This window comes from Morus notabilis, unplaced genomic scaffold (assembly GCF_000414095.1).
Source record: "Morus notabilis unplaced genomic scaffold, ASM41409v2 Scaffold258, whole genome shotgun sequence".
Taxonomy (NCBI): domain Eukaryota; kingdom Viridiplantae; phylum Streptophyta; class Magnoliopsida; order Rosales; family Moraceae; genus Morus; species Morus notabilis.
The window spans coordinates 97,501-112,266 of NW_010358925.1; the positions used below are offsets into that span (position 1 = coordinate 97,501).

The following is a 14,766-nucleotide window of genomic DNA, read 5'->3' on the forward strand; positions in this document are numbered from 1 at the left end:
ATCACCATAACTAGCTTGTTTGGACATTGGCTAGCTATGTGTCGTCTTCCCTGACATTTGAAACATTTATTCTCACTAGAACGAGTAGAATTATGGGCTGTTTTACCTTGAAAGGCCGTGGTATTGGTGGTTGGTTTGTGCTCGGGTTTGGCCTTGAGGGTGGCCAGATTTTCTTCTTTCCTTGGGTAGTTCGGCCTCCAAGGTATTGCACTCGGATTTTGAGGGGCTGGTCTTGGTCGTATACCACTCCTCTTGAGTTGCCTCTCAACCTTGATTGCCATATGAACCAAATCCTCCAATTCCACATAATGGTGTATCTCGATTGTGTTAGCAATCTCTCGGTTTAAACCATTCAAAAATCTGGCCATTTTTGCCTCCCGATCCTCCTCTACATTGGCTCTAATCATCACTATCTCCATCTCTTTAAAATACTCATCAACGCTCTGGTTACCTTGATGGAGACCTTGTAGCTTGAGGTATAGATCTCGGTAGTAGTGACTTGGTACAAATCGTCGCCTCATCACCCTCTTCATCTCATCCCAAGTTTCAATAGATCGTTCTCCGTTTCGCCTCCTATTGGTGCAGACCTGGTCCCATTACACAATAGCATAGTCAGTAAATTCGATTGTAGCAAGTTTTACCTTCTTTAGTTCGGAGTAGTTGTGACAGTCAAAAACCAACTCCATCTTCTTTTCCAACTCAAGATATGCTTTCGGATCACTTTTTCCTTAAAACACAGGAATTTGCATCTTGATACTTCCCAAACGAATTCAAATTTATCACGGATTTTTTTTCTTTTTTTGACACTCAAGATTTAAGGGTTTCGAAACTAATGAAAACAAGCAAATTTTGGCCCGAAAAACAGGGTCGGCGGGTTACGCCCGGCTGAAGATTGTAAAGCTCGAAAAGAGCTTCGATTTGATATATTGTAGGCCCCGTAACAATCCCTAGATCAAAAGTTATAGCTGTTCTCGTGATTTTCCTTCTTTTCCTGACCTTTTTTTTTTTTTTTTAATCAGTTTTGTAAACTTAGTGGAATTCGAAATCAATCAATAGTAGTTGGACTCAAACTCAAACGAAAAGCTAGTTAACAATCGGATTTTTTTTTCTGAATTGAAAACCCTAACCCTAATGGGTGATTTTTGACTAAGAAAAGAAAACGCAATAAACGAGAAAAAGGATAGGAAAACCTGACGATCTTAGGCTTTGATACCAACTGATACGAACCACGCCAACAACGTGACGAAACCCGAAATTAAATATGGAACATGATTCAAGATCTTTTAAGATTGATGGAAACTGTGACCCGTTGCTTAGCAAAGCAAGAACCTTGGTATGGTGAAAACGCCACAAACGAGTATGGAAAATCCGTTTGATAAGTCAAGTTGAACGCCACAAGGAACCTTGATAAGTTCGGAAAAGTTTCTTCAAGAACTCAAGAAGAATATCTCACAATATGCATAAACATGAAAACTGTCTTTCATTATCTAAAATTTAGCCTTAAATAGCCGAAAATAACATTAAGAGTTTTTAAATTATAAGAGTCATAATCTACCCTTAATGAGGTAGACACGCCTAAAACAAGATAAATCTAAAACAAGATAACACGCCTAAAAGCAAATCTTAAGAAGGAATCCGAATTTGACTCCAACTCCTTCCTTCTAAACACGCCTATTATGAAATTTAAATGTTAAACTGAAACTTAAATCTAAAAAGATTGGATTATGACGAAATCAAATCTTGATCCGCCATCTTGATACCTCGTCACCGGACCAAACTGGGACTTGAATTGGATCGTGAGTATTCCTTGCATCCCTGATGTCCTCATCACATCCCACTGATGGTCTCCCGTTGGCCGCCTATGCTCCTCTTCGTTCTCCTCCCAAAACCCTCTAGCTCGGCGGCCGTGTCCCGAGCTAGCTCTACCGCCGTTAGCAGCCACCTCGGGATCGTGGTGAATGCCCCGGCGCGCTCCCTTGGGGTCCCCATCAAGGCTGGGCTCTCAGTCTGGGTGTCTAGCTCTTCCCCTAGGGACCTCCCTGGTCGGATCGGCTTGATTTTCCCAGCCCAGATCCGGCGGCCAAACAGGTCTCCGTCATCGCTCTCTTCCGTCCAGGCCCCGTCCAGCCACTGCCATCTCCTCGCACGGCCGACGTCTGACCTCCGGCCTCCGGACCTCCTTCCCGTGGCGGCGCGACCTTGTATGCGATTGGGTTGGTGCCAATCGGACCTCCCCGTCGCAGATCGCATGGGTTCAGGCCATTGCGGTTCGCATCTCGCTGGACCACTTCCCCGTGCTCAGGCGCGGCCTCCGGCGGAGCTGGTGGTCGACCCATGAGCTCTTCCAATCGGCGCAACACCTTGTGGACCCCGCCGATCTGAGTTTGCATCTCCTCTCTCAGACCTCCGGTTTCTTTCCGGATCTGCGGGATCTGCTCTAATGTCAAGGCCTGAACCTCTCTGACTCAGCTGGTTTGGGCGCCATGGATCGTTAGGCTCTGATACCAGTTTGTAAGAAACGTGGTAAATCACAACCAAACACACACAACACTGACACACACAGATGCACAGCGAGAAGAATTGAAAGGAATTAGGTGAGGTCTTATTGAATTAACCAGCAACTAAGCAACATAATACTAGATAAACCCGGAGATTTCGAGTACTCCGGAACTCCCAGCCACCGTCGGTGGTGAAAACAGTGACAATCGGTGAAAATCTCGACTAACTTGCCCTAAGCCTTTCCAGCCCCCAAAATACCCTGATTCCTCTTTGATTTTGCCACGTCACCCCCTCTAGCCACTTTCTGAAATCACTCCTTGGCCCCTTCCTGCCACTCTTACCCCTCCTAGTGTAAACATTCCGAAGTAAGGGCCTGACACTTTGCCATTAATTAATAGCATATTAATTAATTTCGAGCACCTAAAAACAAATTTCTAGTTAGTTATGTTTCTCCTTGTATGATCTGTAGGCGGATCTTGAGGAAGTTACTTCACTTTATCTGGATGCCAAGTCTTCAGCAAGGCTTCTTCAAGAGCAGCAGGAAAAATACATTTCTTGATAACCAAATGCCAGCTCCATTGAATTTCACTTTCAGGTCGAAATTTGAACTGATTTTCTTTTGCATGGCTGTTGCACAAATGCGTTTCTTTGGTGGATATTAGGTGAATACTATGTTGGTCAACTGCTAAATAGGTGCTTAGAAACGAGCAATGAGTTACTGTAAAAGGTTGTGAAAAGAAAAGGGGGGTGTTAATTGTACTAGCTTTTTTCTTGTTTGTTAGATTGTGTAACTTAAATGTTGGAAATTTCAAATGCGACTAAGGTAATTACTTTAATTTTTAGTGCCATTGCCAGGCAGTTTTGAGGGCAAGTTCATACGCTTCGCCCTGGCAGCAAAATGCATGTGCCATCTCCGATACAAATAGCTTTTGTATTCCACTTGCATCATCCACACATTTTCTTATTGTCTTATTGCTTGTTCTCGTCTATCATTGTCTTCTCTTTCTTTGGACACATTTGATACCAATTGGTTCATGCTACTCCCATATACACGTAGACAGGCTTACAAAGGGATGTTTCCGAAGCATTCCTTTCGATATTTGGAGGGTTATGGAAATCATAATCGGAAGGTATTATTAAATTTAAAGAAGTTAGCATGTCCTGAATGTAAGTTTAAATAATCCCGTGCCTGCTCAGTAATTCTATCATAAGGTGTAGAGTTTAAATTCCCCTGTCCCTAAGTTAAATAAATTAAGAAAAAAAAATGCTTTTAACAATCTTTCAAGTTAATGAGAGCATCATTCAATTCAGCTCAGACTTCCTTCTTTTCTCTCTCTGTGCACTCCTATTCCTCTCCCTTTACAAGACACGTGTGAATAATGTTAGAGCACCGATGGTGATAAGCACGTCGTATTAGTAGAATGTGAGTTTTGCAATAATGGGTCTATAGGTGAAGTGCACTTTCTATCAGCGATTGTATTTAGTACCGGTGGTGCACCATGTATTTTTCTGAAATGGAGAATGCGAGTTTTGCAGTAATGGGTCTATAGGTGGAGTGCACTTTCTATCAATGATAGTGTTTAGTATTGATGGTGCACATGTATTTTTTTCTGAATTTATCTCATTTCGACATTTTTGGTAACAAACGGCATTTGCTGTATACCAACCTTTTGCTTTCTGAAATTTTGGCAGCACTCTTCTCATATCATTCATACCTTTATAAAGAATAAAGATATTTATAAAGATATAGATATATAATTTAGTGCCTTAGTGCATACCAGAGTATATTGCTTGAGGAGGTTATAATGTCTAATTCTTGAGTTTCCTTTACGAGAACGAATCAGGATGTGTAGATGTCCAGTGTCAACCACCATAACAGATATAAAGTGCTTCAATTTTTATTTTATATATATATATATATATATATATATTTTTGAGCTGCATGACGACAGCTTGTATGCGTAACTATGGTGCAGTTAAGAATACGGGTTTGGTCGTTGTCGAAGTTACCAAAATAACCCTGTACCATGCCCTTTTGTCCGAGTTTTCTGTAAAGAGGAATGGAAGTGGATAGGAACAAGAAGCAAAAGGTCAAGGTGAAAAAAATAAAATAAAAAGGAAGGACTGGAGGTTTCTTTTTTTTTTTTTTTTTTTTTTTTTTTTTTTTTTTTTTGTAAAAAAAAAAAAATTTTAAAAAGAAGAGAGATCATGACTTCATATTGTTGTGTTTTAGTAGAAAAAGAAAACTTTTGTTCTATTACCTTTCTTAATTTTTAACATTATTTATTTTAAAATTATATCCTTATACAAATAAGAAAATGAGGCGTGAAATCAAAATGACTATTTGACACATACTATTTAGGGTTAATTTTGCCTTTTGAACAGTATAAAAGCGACAAAAATCCGTTGAATTATGTAATTTAATATATATGCCTCGAATTATTGGTTTTATTTTCACCTCATCATTTGATGTGGAAATGTTCAAAATAAATATTGTAAAATTTCTATTGCCTATATTGGATTAATTTTTGACTTTCCAAAAATTGGAATGTATGGTTTAAAAATGCCCCATTGACAAATGTTGCAAGTTAATGACATGTGGTTGCTGTGCTGCGCGTGGATCCCACTCCTACAGGGTGGTGGGATTGTGAAAGTTCTCCAATTCCAGTTTATTTCTGCTACTATATGAGGACCTTTGGTTAATTGGTTTCATTCATTCATTTTTTTAAAAATAATAATAATAATTATTATTATTATTAAAAGGACCTTTGGTGTTATGCGGTAGGATTAATCTTTTTTTGGCCACGTCTAGTAATTTTCATTCACGCACTTTCAGTATTTGAGAAATTCATCGCCAAAAAGGATAGAAACAGATAGAAGAATTGGAGCACATTTTTGAAGCGAAATTCTAAAATAAGGCAACGGTGCCTTACACCATTGGGTTCTATAAGAACGACATAGTAAGAGAGATAAAAGGATTGTAACGCTTGATATATTATGCCTAATATATTTGTCAATAGGGTAAAAGAAACTTCTTATGTAAAAATTAGGATATTTGACATCATGATTGCAACACAGTTTTTACATAACTTTTGAAATTCATTCCGTTGTGTTTATAAATTCTTTTTTGCACCATGACTATAATAATGAATTATTACACACTATATCATATCAAACACAAAAAGTTCATAATCTACAAAATATTTACAATGAATTCAATCTATTCAAGAACATTGCTATTGCGCAGTTGCAAACTTAACCTGGTATCAATCCCTCACGAATGTAGATGTATATAATTCAATACCATACAAAAATATTAGAAAAAAGCAATTGTTAAAACCATAAAAAATATCTTTAATGCAATTTACTCCAGCTTATTGCTATGGATCGTGGCATGGCAAAACTATGTTTTCAAGTAATTGACGTAGCATCACTAGTATCATTATTGCTTTAGCTCCCGTATGCTCAGCTCTCACTTGAATTTCTTTCTTTTTTTTTTTTTTTTTTTTTTTTTTTTTTTTTTTTTTTTTTTTTTATTAACACCAAACTTGCACTCGTGCACGAGCTAATCTGGGGGTTTCAACTGATCGCATATTTTCATAGGGGGAAAAGTGAAAACCAAATTTTTTTTTTTTACTGCTATATTTATGATTTTATACCATTTATTTTTGTTTATTAAAAAAGAGTAATCTTGTATCTTGGATATTCTAAAAAATATGACTGAATTTCAAACCCCTAACAAATTTGTATCTTTTCTACGTCAATACTCAATCGTTGATTTTGATATCTAAATGACGAATTTATCCTTTCTAACTAATAGATAAACTTTTAAAAAAACACTAATTAACAAATTACCCTATTGCAACTTAGGTTGAATTTTTCTTATAACGTTTTCATTGATTTTTTAAATATTACGTGTGATTCATGTTTTGTTATAAGATTATCTATATGCTGCAAAGATTAAATTTGTTAAGTCAAAATCAATTGTTGGCCCATAAAAGATACAAAATAGAAAATAAAACTCAAAGGTACAATCTTGACAACATCTAAAATACAGGGTTAGAGGTATAAAATAGAAAATAATCGTTCTTCAATTGATCAACTCGATTTACCTTGGACAAAAATTGTTACACTAACTAGATAATTTTTTAGTAATTACTATTATTATTAATTTTTTGGCAAACAAACTTAAAGTATCCTTATTGTAATTGCTCACCATATATCCGAGTTGTACACTGGCTCTTCTACCTTTTTTTTTTTTTTTTTTGCGATAAAAAAGTCATAAATATGTAAGTTAGGATTCATGAATTTATCCTAAGTGGCAGTTAGAGAGGCAATTTTCTTGGATTGCTTTTAACAGCAAAATTTAAATGGCTCTAAAATGTTGACCCACTTCTATTTTGAGTGGAAAATTCAGCACCACTCGATTGAATTTGTGCTCATGTCATAAGCAGGTGAAAGAAAGAGAACAACCTGTGGCATGTATAAACCTCTTAATTCCTATATTCACAAAAAAAAAAAAACAAAAAAAAACAAAAAAAAAAACAAAAAAAAAACAAAAAAAAACCTCTGAAATTGGCAAGTCCTATAGAGTGTTGAACACTTTGCTGCAAAAACAATCTTCATGACTGACATCATATATTGAAAATATGTCCCCCACAATAAAGGCTACTCTGGTCAATTGACAAACTCAAGCAACAGCAAAAACAACACAAAAGTGATTAAAAAAAATACAAAAATACAAAAGTGAAAGATGTCCCATCTCTAGTTGCTTTCAATAAACGACTTCCCATATATCAATATCTACTCCTAATCCAGTTAAACCAACCATAGAAAAGGACACTCACCCAACCAATAAGAAGCTTCAGAAACGGAAAAGAAAACCAAAAAGAAAAAAAGTCACTTATAAACACTTCCTTTAGACAAAGCCAAAGAAGTCTTGTGACTTGAAACTAATATTGATCAATGGCACCTATGAATGTAGTCCAAACACTCTCTCCGACATTGAGCATTAGAAATAGCCTTCATTCCCTCATTGCCCTTCTCATTACAATCCTAGTCATTGTCGTTGTTTACCTTAGCCAACATGGTGAACAACTGTTGGAAGATTGTGCCAAGTCTAAGAACTCCGAAAAATCCAATCTGAGGTGCGATTTGTTCTCGGGGAAATGGGTTTTCGACAACGAATCGTACCCTCTTTACAACGAGAGACAATGCACATTCATGTCGGATCAGTTGGCTTGTGAGAAATTTGGTAGGCAGGACTTGAGCTTCCGCAACTGGAGGTGGCAACCTCACCATTGTGACATTCCAAGGTCTGCCTCATGAATGATGCGTTTATATTTTTAGCTCATCTAGTACGAATTTGTCACACTTGTGTGATTTAATAATAAATTATCATATGTGATAGTGCGTAATTAGACCATAAATAAACTTATGTCGCGGTGTCTGCGTAACAATTTTTTTTTTTTTTTTTAATTATTCAATTGTTTCTTTCATGTTTTGTTGGTGGGGTGATTGATATAAAGCTCCTTATTTTTTTTGGATATTTTTTTTTAAAGGTATTTTGGAACGTGTGTTTTCCATGTCAATATAAGCTAGGTTCAATGCCACAGCGTTGCTAGAGGGATTAAGAAACAAGAGGCTTATGTTTGTTGGGGATTCTCTGAATAGAGGCATGTGGGTTTCCATGGTTTGCCTTGTTCACTCGGCTGTCCCTCCTGAGTTCAAAGCCATGCATTCCAATGGTTCCTTGAACGTCTTCAAGGCCACTGTGAGTCCACTCAAACCACCTATCATATCTTAACATAGTCCTCGGATGATAACATATATAGTAAAATGGTGCGTCGCGTGTGAGTGTATTTTCAGTGTTGCACCTTCAAACACGTAGAACAATTTGATTTGGGAAGGCTAAGAAACAAAAACAAACAAACGTCAACAAAAAACCTTCTTCTGGCTTCCCTACCCCGAAATGATTTGGGCTTGACACTGTTTGAGGCTTGTAAAGTCCAATCTGCGAGTGCAGTGAAACTAGACCATACCAAAAAATAGAACCAGTTCACAACTCGAAGACTTTTTTTTTTTTTTTTTTTTTTTTTTTTTTTTTAATTTTTTTAAAAAAAGTCACAAATGAAACAAGGGAGGAGGAGGTAAGTGGCATTATATTTTTTGGGAATAAAAATAAATGGAATAAATTTGAATAAATTTATAAATAGCAGTAGATTCAAGATTTATTGGTAAATCTTGAATTTATCCATGATCAAGTTTGGCAGATTCGAGATTTATCTGATAAATTTTGATTTTACCCCAATTATTGGTAAATCTTGAATTTATCCATTACAAAAACTCAATTATACACATTTTTATCAATATTTACTAATTTTTTATTTCCAGATTATTTAATAATGATTTAGTGAATAAGCTATAAAAAGGTTCAAATCTAGGTTATTAGAAATAATTTCTCATTAAAAAAAAAAAAGGAATTATTTGCGTAATCCTATTTCCCATCCTTTTGGAATTATAAGAGAAATACTTTTAGCTTTTGCAAAGTTAAGGATTGGCGTCATTGTAATTCTTAAGTGACTAAGTCAACATACATTTAATTAATAAGCATCTGAATCTCAAATCTTGACATATATTTGTCTGGTGCTAAATTTAACACACAATATAATATATATCAAATTCAGACTTGAAAATAGCATTTCCTTGAAATATAAAGTTGTTAATCAAATATTGGATGATGCCTTTCAAAAGATTTATAAAAGCATTTAAATTGTTCAAGTTTTATGTTCATTGGATCTAAATAAAATAACATAAAAGTCAAAAAAATATGCAGATTTAATAGTTAAAAAAAATCTGACTCACCGGTACGTCAGATATACCAGAAAATCTATCAAACTTATACTTATAAAGCATTCTAGGTTAAGGTATCCCGCAATTTGGATATCCTATAGACTATTCTGCAATTATATACACAACTTTAAACAACAAATGCAGCTAATGTTGATAAATCCAAATCAAGGAATACAATGCGTCAATTGAGTTCTACTGGGCACCGCTGCTGGTCGAGTCAAACTCTGATAATCCTGTCAGCCACCGCTTGCCAGAAAGGATTGTTAGAGTCCAAGCAATTGAAAAGCATGCTAGGCATTGGACTGATGCTGACATTTTGGTTTTTAATACCTACCTTTGGTGGAGATCAAAATCCCAAATGAAAGTTCTGTAAGTACCTATATATGTTCTTTATTAATTTGGTTAATTAATACAGTTTTTTTTTTTTTTTTTTTTTTATAGTAAGAATGGATATTGTATAGTCAATATTTTTTAATATTGAATTTGGTTAAAATCTCATTAAAATAAAAGTACTTAACACTGTAAATTTTGATAGAGATATAATAGTTCTTATTGGTAGGGTGTTTTTCATTTTCGTAATTTAACATTGTTACTAGAATTAAGAAACTTTTTAATTAAAATAGTTAGAACTACCCATTTGACTTTGCCTTAAATGTTTTTTTTTTTTTTTTTTATGTTCTTGGCAATGATCAAAACGGTTTTAAGGTGGGGATCACTTGAGAACTCAGATGGGAGAATCTAACATAGATTTATAAGTTTTCCACCCTAATACAGAATTTTCACTCTTTTTTTTTTCTTCTGGAATGAATTTTCATACTTAATACTACTACTAGAATTAAGAAACTTTTTAATTATGGTTAGAACTCCCCATTTGACTTTGCTTTAAACTTTCAATTGTTGTTTTATGTTTTTGGCAATGATTAAGGTGGGGATCATTTGAGAACTCAGATGGGATATATAAATATGTTAAGAGGTTACGCGTCTATGAGATGGCTTTGAAGACTTGGTCTGATTGGTTGGAAGTCCATGTTGACAGAAGCAAGACACAATTGTTCTTCGTTAGCATGTCGCCAATTCATGAAAGGTATGTAAGTATTAAATACAATTTTATCGTGTATAATTTGATCAATTAAACCAATTAAGTTCAGTCTAAATTGATTCTTGGACAATATATCTACTTCCTCTTTACTCTGTTTACACTCCATCTCACTTGCAAATTAATGTCTAATTTTGAAGTCTCAAAAATTTATTCCAGTGCGGACGCTTTTAATATACATTTATTTAGAAATAACTCTATCCAATAATAAATAACAATTCCATTTTTTTTTTCTTTCAAAACATTGCATAAAAGTCTCATTCTTGTATATTATAGAATGTATTATATATTTATATATGTTTTTCTATATTTAATTCCCAAGAACTCTTATTTATAAATTTATTAACTCACATCATTAAATTAAATAATTATTCTTCACAAAGTAGAGGAAAATAATTTTCCACTTAATTTCAAAAAAGAGCACAAGAATATCTTTATGTCGGCTCAAGAGTGATGTAGGATATTAAGGGTGTGTTCATTTCACAATTTAAGCCATAATTTGAGTTGTGTACGTGAGAGAAAAATATTATAGCAATAAAATTAAATTTAAATTTTTATGAAAGAAAACATTGTAGTAATAAAACTTGAGTTATGACTTGAGTTGTGAAATGAATAAGGTCTAAAATTTTAGAACCTTTCTCAATAAGTCGACTTATCGATAGAACTAGTTTATAACTGTTGAATCTGATCAACATCACATCATATTGAAAAAATATGCATAATAAATAGTTTTTAATGAATATCCAACGGTTGAAAAGTATAGTATTACCGATAGTTTATTTTCTCCAATCTTAATTGAAAAAGAAAAACTCATACGTCTGAAAATTGTTTGTTCATAGGGAGTTTTTTTTTGTAGGACTTTCTGTAGGGTTAGTTTCTGATCGTTAAATCTAGTTAAAATTACGTCAGATTGAAAAAAAATACAAAAAATATAGGTTTTAATATAGATTTAACAGCTAAAACATAATCTTTCAGTAGTCTATTTTTTTAGGACCTACAAAAAAACTCCCTTGTTCATACTTCATATCTACAAATAAAACACTTTGGGGTTGTTCTTTTGCAATAAAATTCAAAAAATGTTTGAACTTGAATTACAATTTTATTTAAATTCATGTTATTTTATAAAATTTGAGTTTGAACTCGAGTTTAAATTCGAGTTTGGAACTAAACTCGAGTTTAAATTTTCCCTTCAACTCGAGTTCATAAACTCGAACTTAAGTTAATGAACAAATTTTTTCTATTCTTAAAAATGCCATACATTTTTCCTTTTAATTCTAATTGAAATAATTTTTTTTTATTCATTCACAACGAAAAGATGAATAAAATCTCGCCCATATACCCTATTAAAATTTTTCATCACTATTAAATTTTTATTAAAATATTATATAAATACAAATTTAAGTTTTGACTTATCCAAACACAAACTCAAAAAGATTCTCAATTCAAATCATAACTCAAATATGCACATTTAAACATAAACTCAAGTTAACTTGAACTCAAATTATAACTCAAACTCAACTTATCATCATTACTCAAATTATCATAACTCAAAATGCAAAAAAAACAACCCCTTTATCTCCTAATCTTTAAAAAGTAAGATGGAATCCCTCCAACCTATGCTCTGTTAACAAAAATTGTCCTTCTGTTAGAATTCTTCACATAAAGTAACCTTTAATTGCAACATAGTTCTACATTTAAGGGTATTTAGTTTGAGATGAGTGCAGGTAATCAAATGACACTTTTTGGGAGGAAAAGAAAAAACCCACTTCTTCTTCGTTTGATCTCTTGCAACTCTTGGATTTTCTCTGAATATTTGAGTTCAAGTGTTCCACATTGATCCAATTAAACAACCAGCCAACCAAAATAACTTCTAAAAGATCAAGACTAGCTCCGGATTCAAGAAACTGAGAGGTTAAACGTGGAAATATATATATATATATATATATATATAGAGAGAGAGAGAGAGAGAGAGAGAGAGGAATATGTACAGAGATCAGTGTGCAGAGAAATTGATGGGAAGTTCAAACACAACCTCATCCCCAAACCCAATTGCTAAACAGATCTTTCGGCATCGAGAGGAGGAGGCGAAGCTGATTACTAGCATTAAGGGGATGGGGGATGAACGGAGATCCCTATGCCAGCATGGGAAGGAGATCTTGTGATGTCGGGTTAGGGAACTCGCGGTGTTGTCAGAGAGTGGAGGCGGAGTAGCTCGTGGCATTGGGGAGGGGAGTGAGTAGGCAATTTCGGCGGTGGCGGGTCAGAACTCGAGACATTTCGGTGATGGGAGGTGGAGAGCTGATAGTTTTTTTTTTTTTTTTTTTTTTTTTTTTTTTAATCACATTTAATGCAAATCATAAATACATGGGTAAAATAGTAATTGCAGACCTAATATCCTAGCAACGACACCTCTGACACGTGAAACTTATATTATTCAAACTAAAGAAGGATAATTTTTGTTATGGGAGCATAGGACGATTTTTATTAACCAAGTGTCTGTTCAGTTTGTTGATTTGAGTTTTTAATTAAGTTAAGATGTGATTTTATGTGAGAATTTTTTATTATAGTAAAAAAGTTAGATGTGATTGTTTCTGAGAGCTTTTTACTGTAGCAAAACTCGAATTCTAAACTCGAATCGGCGAAATGAACGGGGCCCAAGTGTAAATCATGGAATTCGATGTTACTTTTTAAAGATTTAAAAATAAAGTGTTACACATGTCATAATTCATTAATAATTGTTGTAATTAATCTTAAAACATTTCGAGTGGAGGCAGCCATGTGCCTCTGCTAGAATTAATGTAGCTTCGTCCATAAATTGAAGACTCAATTTACAAATGTTAAAAGTATCTTGGGGTTGATTAATTAAGATGGAATATAGTTTCTATAAGTGCAATTATCGTATGGGAAAATTCACATCGATACGTCGGACAACGATCAGGCCACACGTGGCCCTATGCCTACCACGTCAGTTAGCCCTCGACGCCTGAGCCTCATTGGCCTCTCCCATATGGCATGAGAGCCGAATGTATAAAGGGACCGAGACCGTCGACCTTATACATAGTCGAGGCCTGCGAGACCAGCTCGTGCAAAATAACGCGATAAAGTCGACCGTAAGAGAGGCTACCCTCGGTAGATTTTGGCATGGGCGCAGAGGGCAGAACGTGAGCAACTGGATCCACATCCCAAGGAAGACCCCTGAGGAGATCAGCTGAATATCCCAAGGTTGCGTCTGGGTTTGGAGAAGTTCAGTTGCACAGGAAATGATTACGAGCCCCTAAACCGCCTGAAACGGATCAATAAATGCTACAGAGGATCTACAGAGCCGTAATAGGGGGACAAATGGGATGAGTGAACAGTCCAAAAGGTGCTGACAGGCTACGGTCTAGGCAAATAAGACAATAGGCCACTCGAGTGAATGGGCCTCCTGAAAAAAGGCCCAATGGTCCAAACCGCCTGCCGTTGGGTAAGGCTCATGTAGTACAGGCTATAAAAGGGGGAAGAACCCCGAGAGAGAAAGGGAGATTATTTTTGTATTAAGTTATTCTTGTAAAAAACAAATCAAGAGATATACAATCCAGTGGACGTAGCTCTTGTTTTATAAGGGTGAACCACTATAAAACCTCTGTGTCGTTATTGTTTAGAGGATCATAACATTTACTTCATAGGACACCAATATACCCCTTTGCATATTTAGTTAAAAATACGAGTTTCAAACCGGTAACCCAACGGGCTACCGCAGGGTAATCCGATACGATATTGTTGACTAAAACTGACCGTCAACAGCAACAATACGTTAGGATTCACTAATCCTCCCCCGAAAACTGACCTTATTGTTTTGAGTGGACACCATAATATGAAGAGGCCTTTCAGAGGCTAAATAAGCACCTTGGCAGGCCTCTTATCCTATCAAAACCCATACTAGGCGAGAAGCAAACTTATACCTCTCCGTATCAAAACATGTTGTAAGCTCGGCACTGATTAAAGAAGAAGAGATCTAGTTACCGGTCTACTACGTAAGCAAGAGGCTCCTAGACGCCGAGTCAAGATATGCCCAGATGGAACAGTTAGCTCTCGCCTTAATGGTGGCCTCAAGGAAGCTTCAGCACTATTTTCAGGCCCACAACAGATCTTTCGGCATCGAGAGGAGGAGGCGAAGCTGATTACTAGCATTAAGGGGATGGGGGATGAACGGAGATCCCTATGCCAGCATGGGAAGGAGATCTTGTGATGTCGGGTTAGGGAACTCGCGGTGTTGTCAGAGAGTGGAGGCGGAGTAGCTCGTGGCATTGGGGAGGGGAGTGAGTAGGCAATTTCGGCGG

At 35.6% G+C, this 14,766-nt stretch overlaps 2 protein-coding genes across 2 annotated transcripts in view; both read left to right on the top strand.

The window, feature by feature from the left end:
• Positions 1-3,398, top strand: part of LOC21392810 (ruvB-like protein 1) — an 11,722-nt gene extending 8,324 nt beyond the window's left edge. Inside the window, exon 12 of the mRNA XM_024162677.1 lies at positions 2,969-3,398. Coding sequence (XP_024018445.1) covers positions 2,969-3,058 — 90 coding nt within the window. The 3' untranslated portion in view covers positions 3,059-3,398. The remainder of the gene's footprint in view (positions 1-2,968) is intronic.
• A 4,309-nt stretch (positions 3,399-7,707) lies between these two features.
• The window catches only part of LOC21392811 (protein trichome birefringence-like 34), a 17,033-nt gene continuing 9,974 nt past the window's right edge, over positions 7,708-14,766 (top strand). Inside the window, exons 1-4 of the mRNA XM_024162690.1 lie at positions 7,708-7,814; positions 8,101-8,272; positions 9,521-9,720; positions 10,277-10,435. Of these exons, the coding sequence (XP_024018458.1) occupies positions 7,723-7,814; positions 8,101-8,272; positions 9,521-9,720; positions 10,277-10,435 (623 nt within the window). The 5' untranslated portion in view covers positions 7,708-7,722. The remainder of the gene's footprint in view (positions 7,815-8,100; positions 8,273-9,520; positions 9,721-10,276; positions 10,436-14,766) is intronic.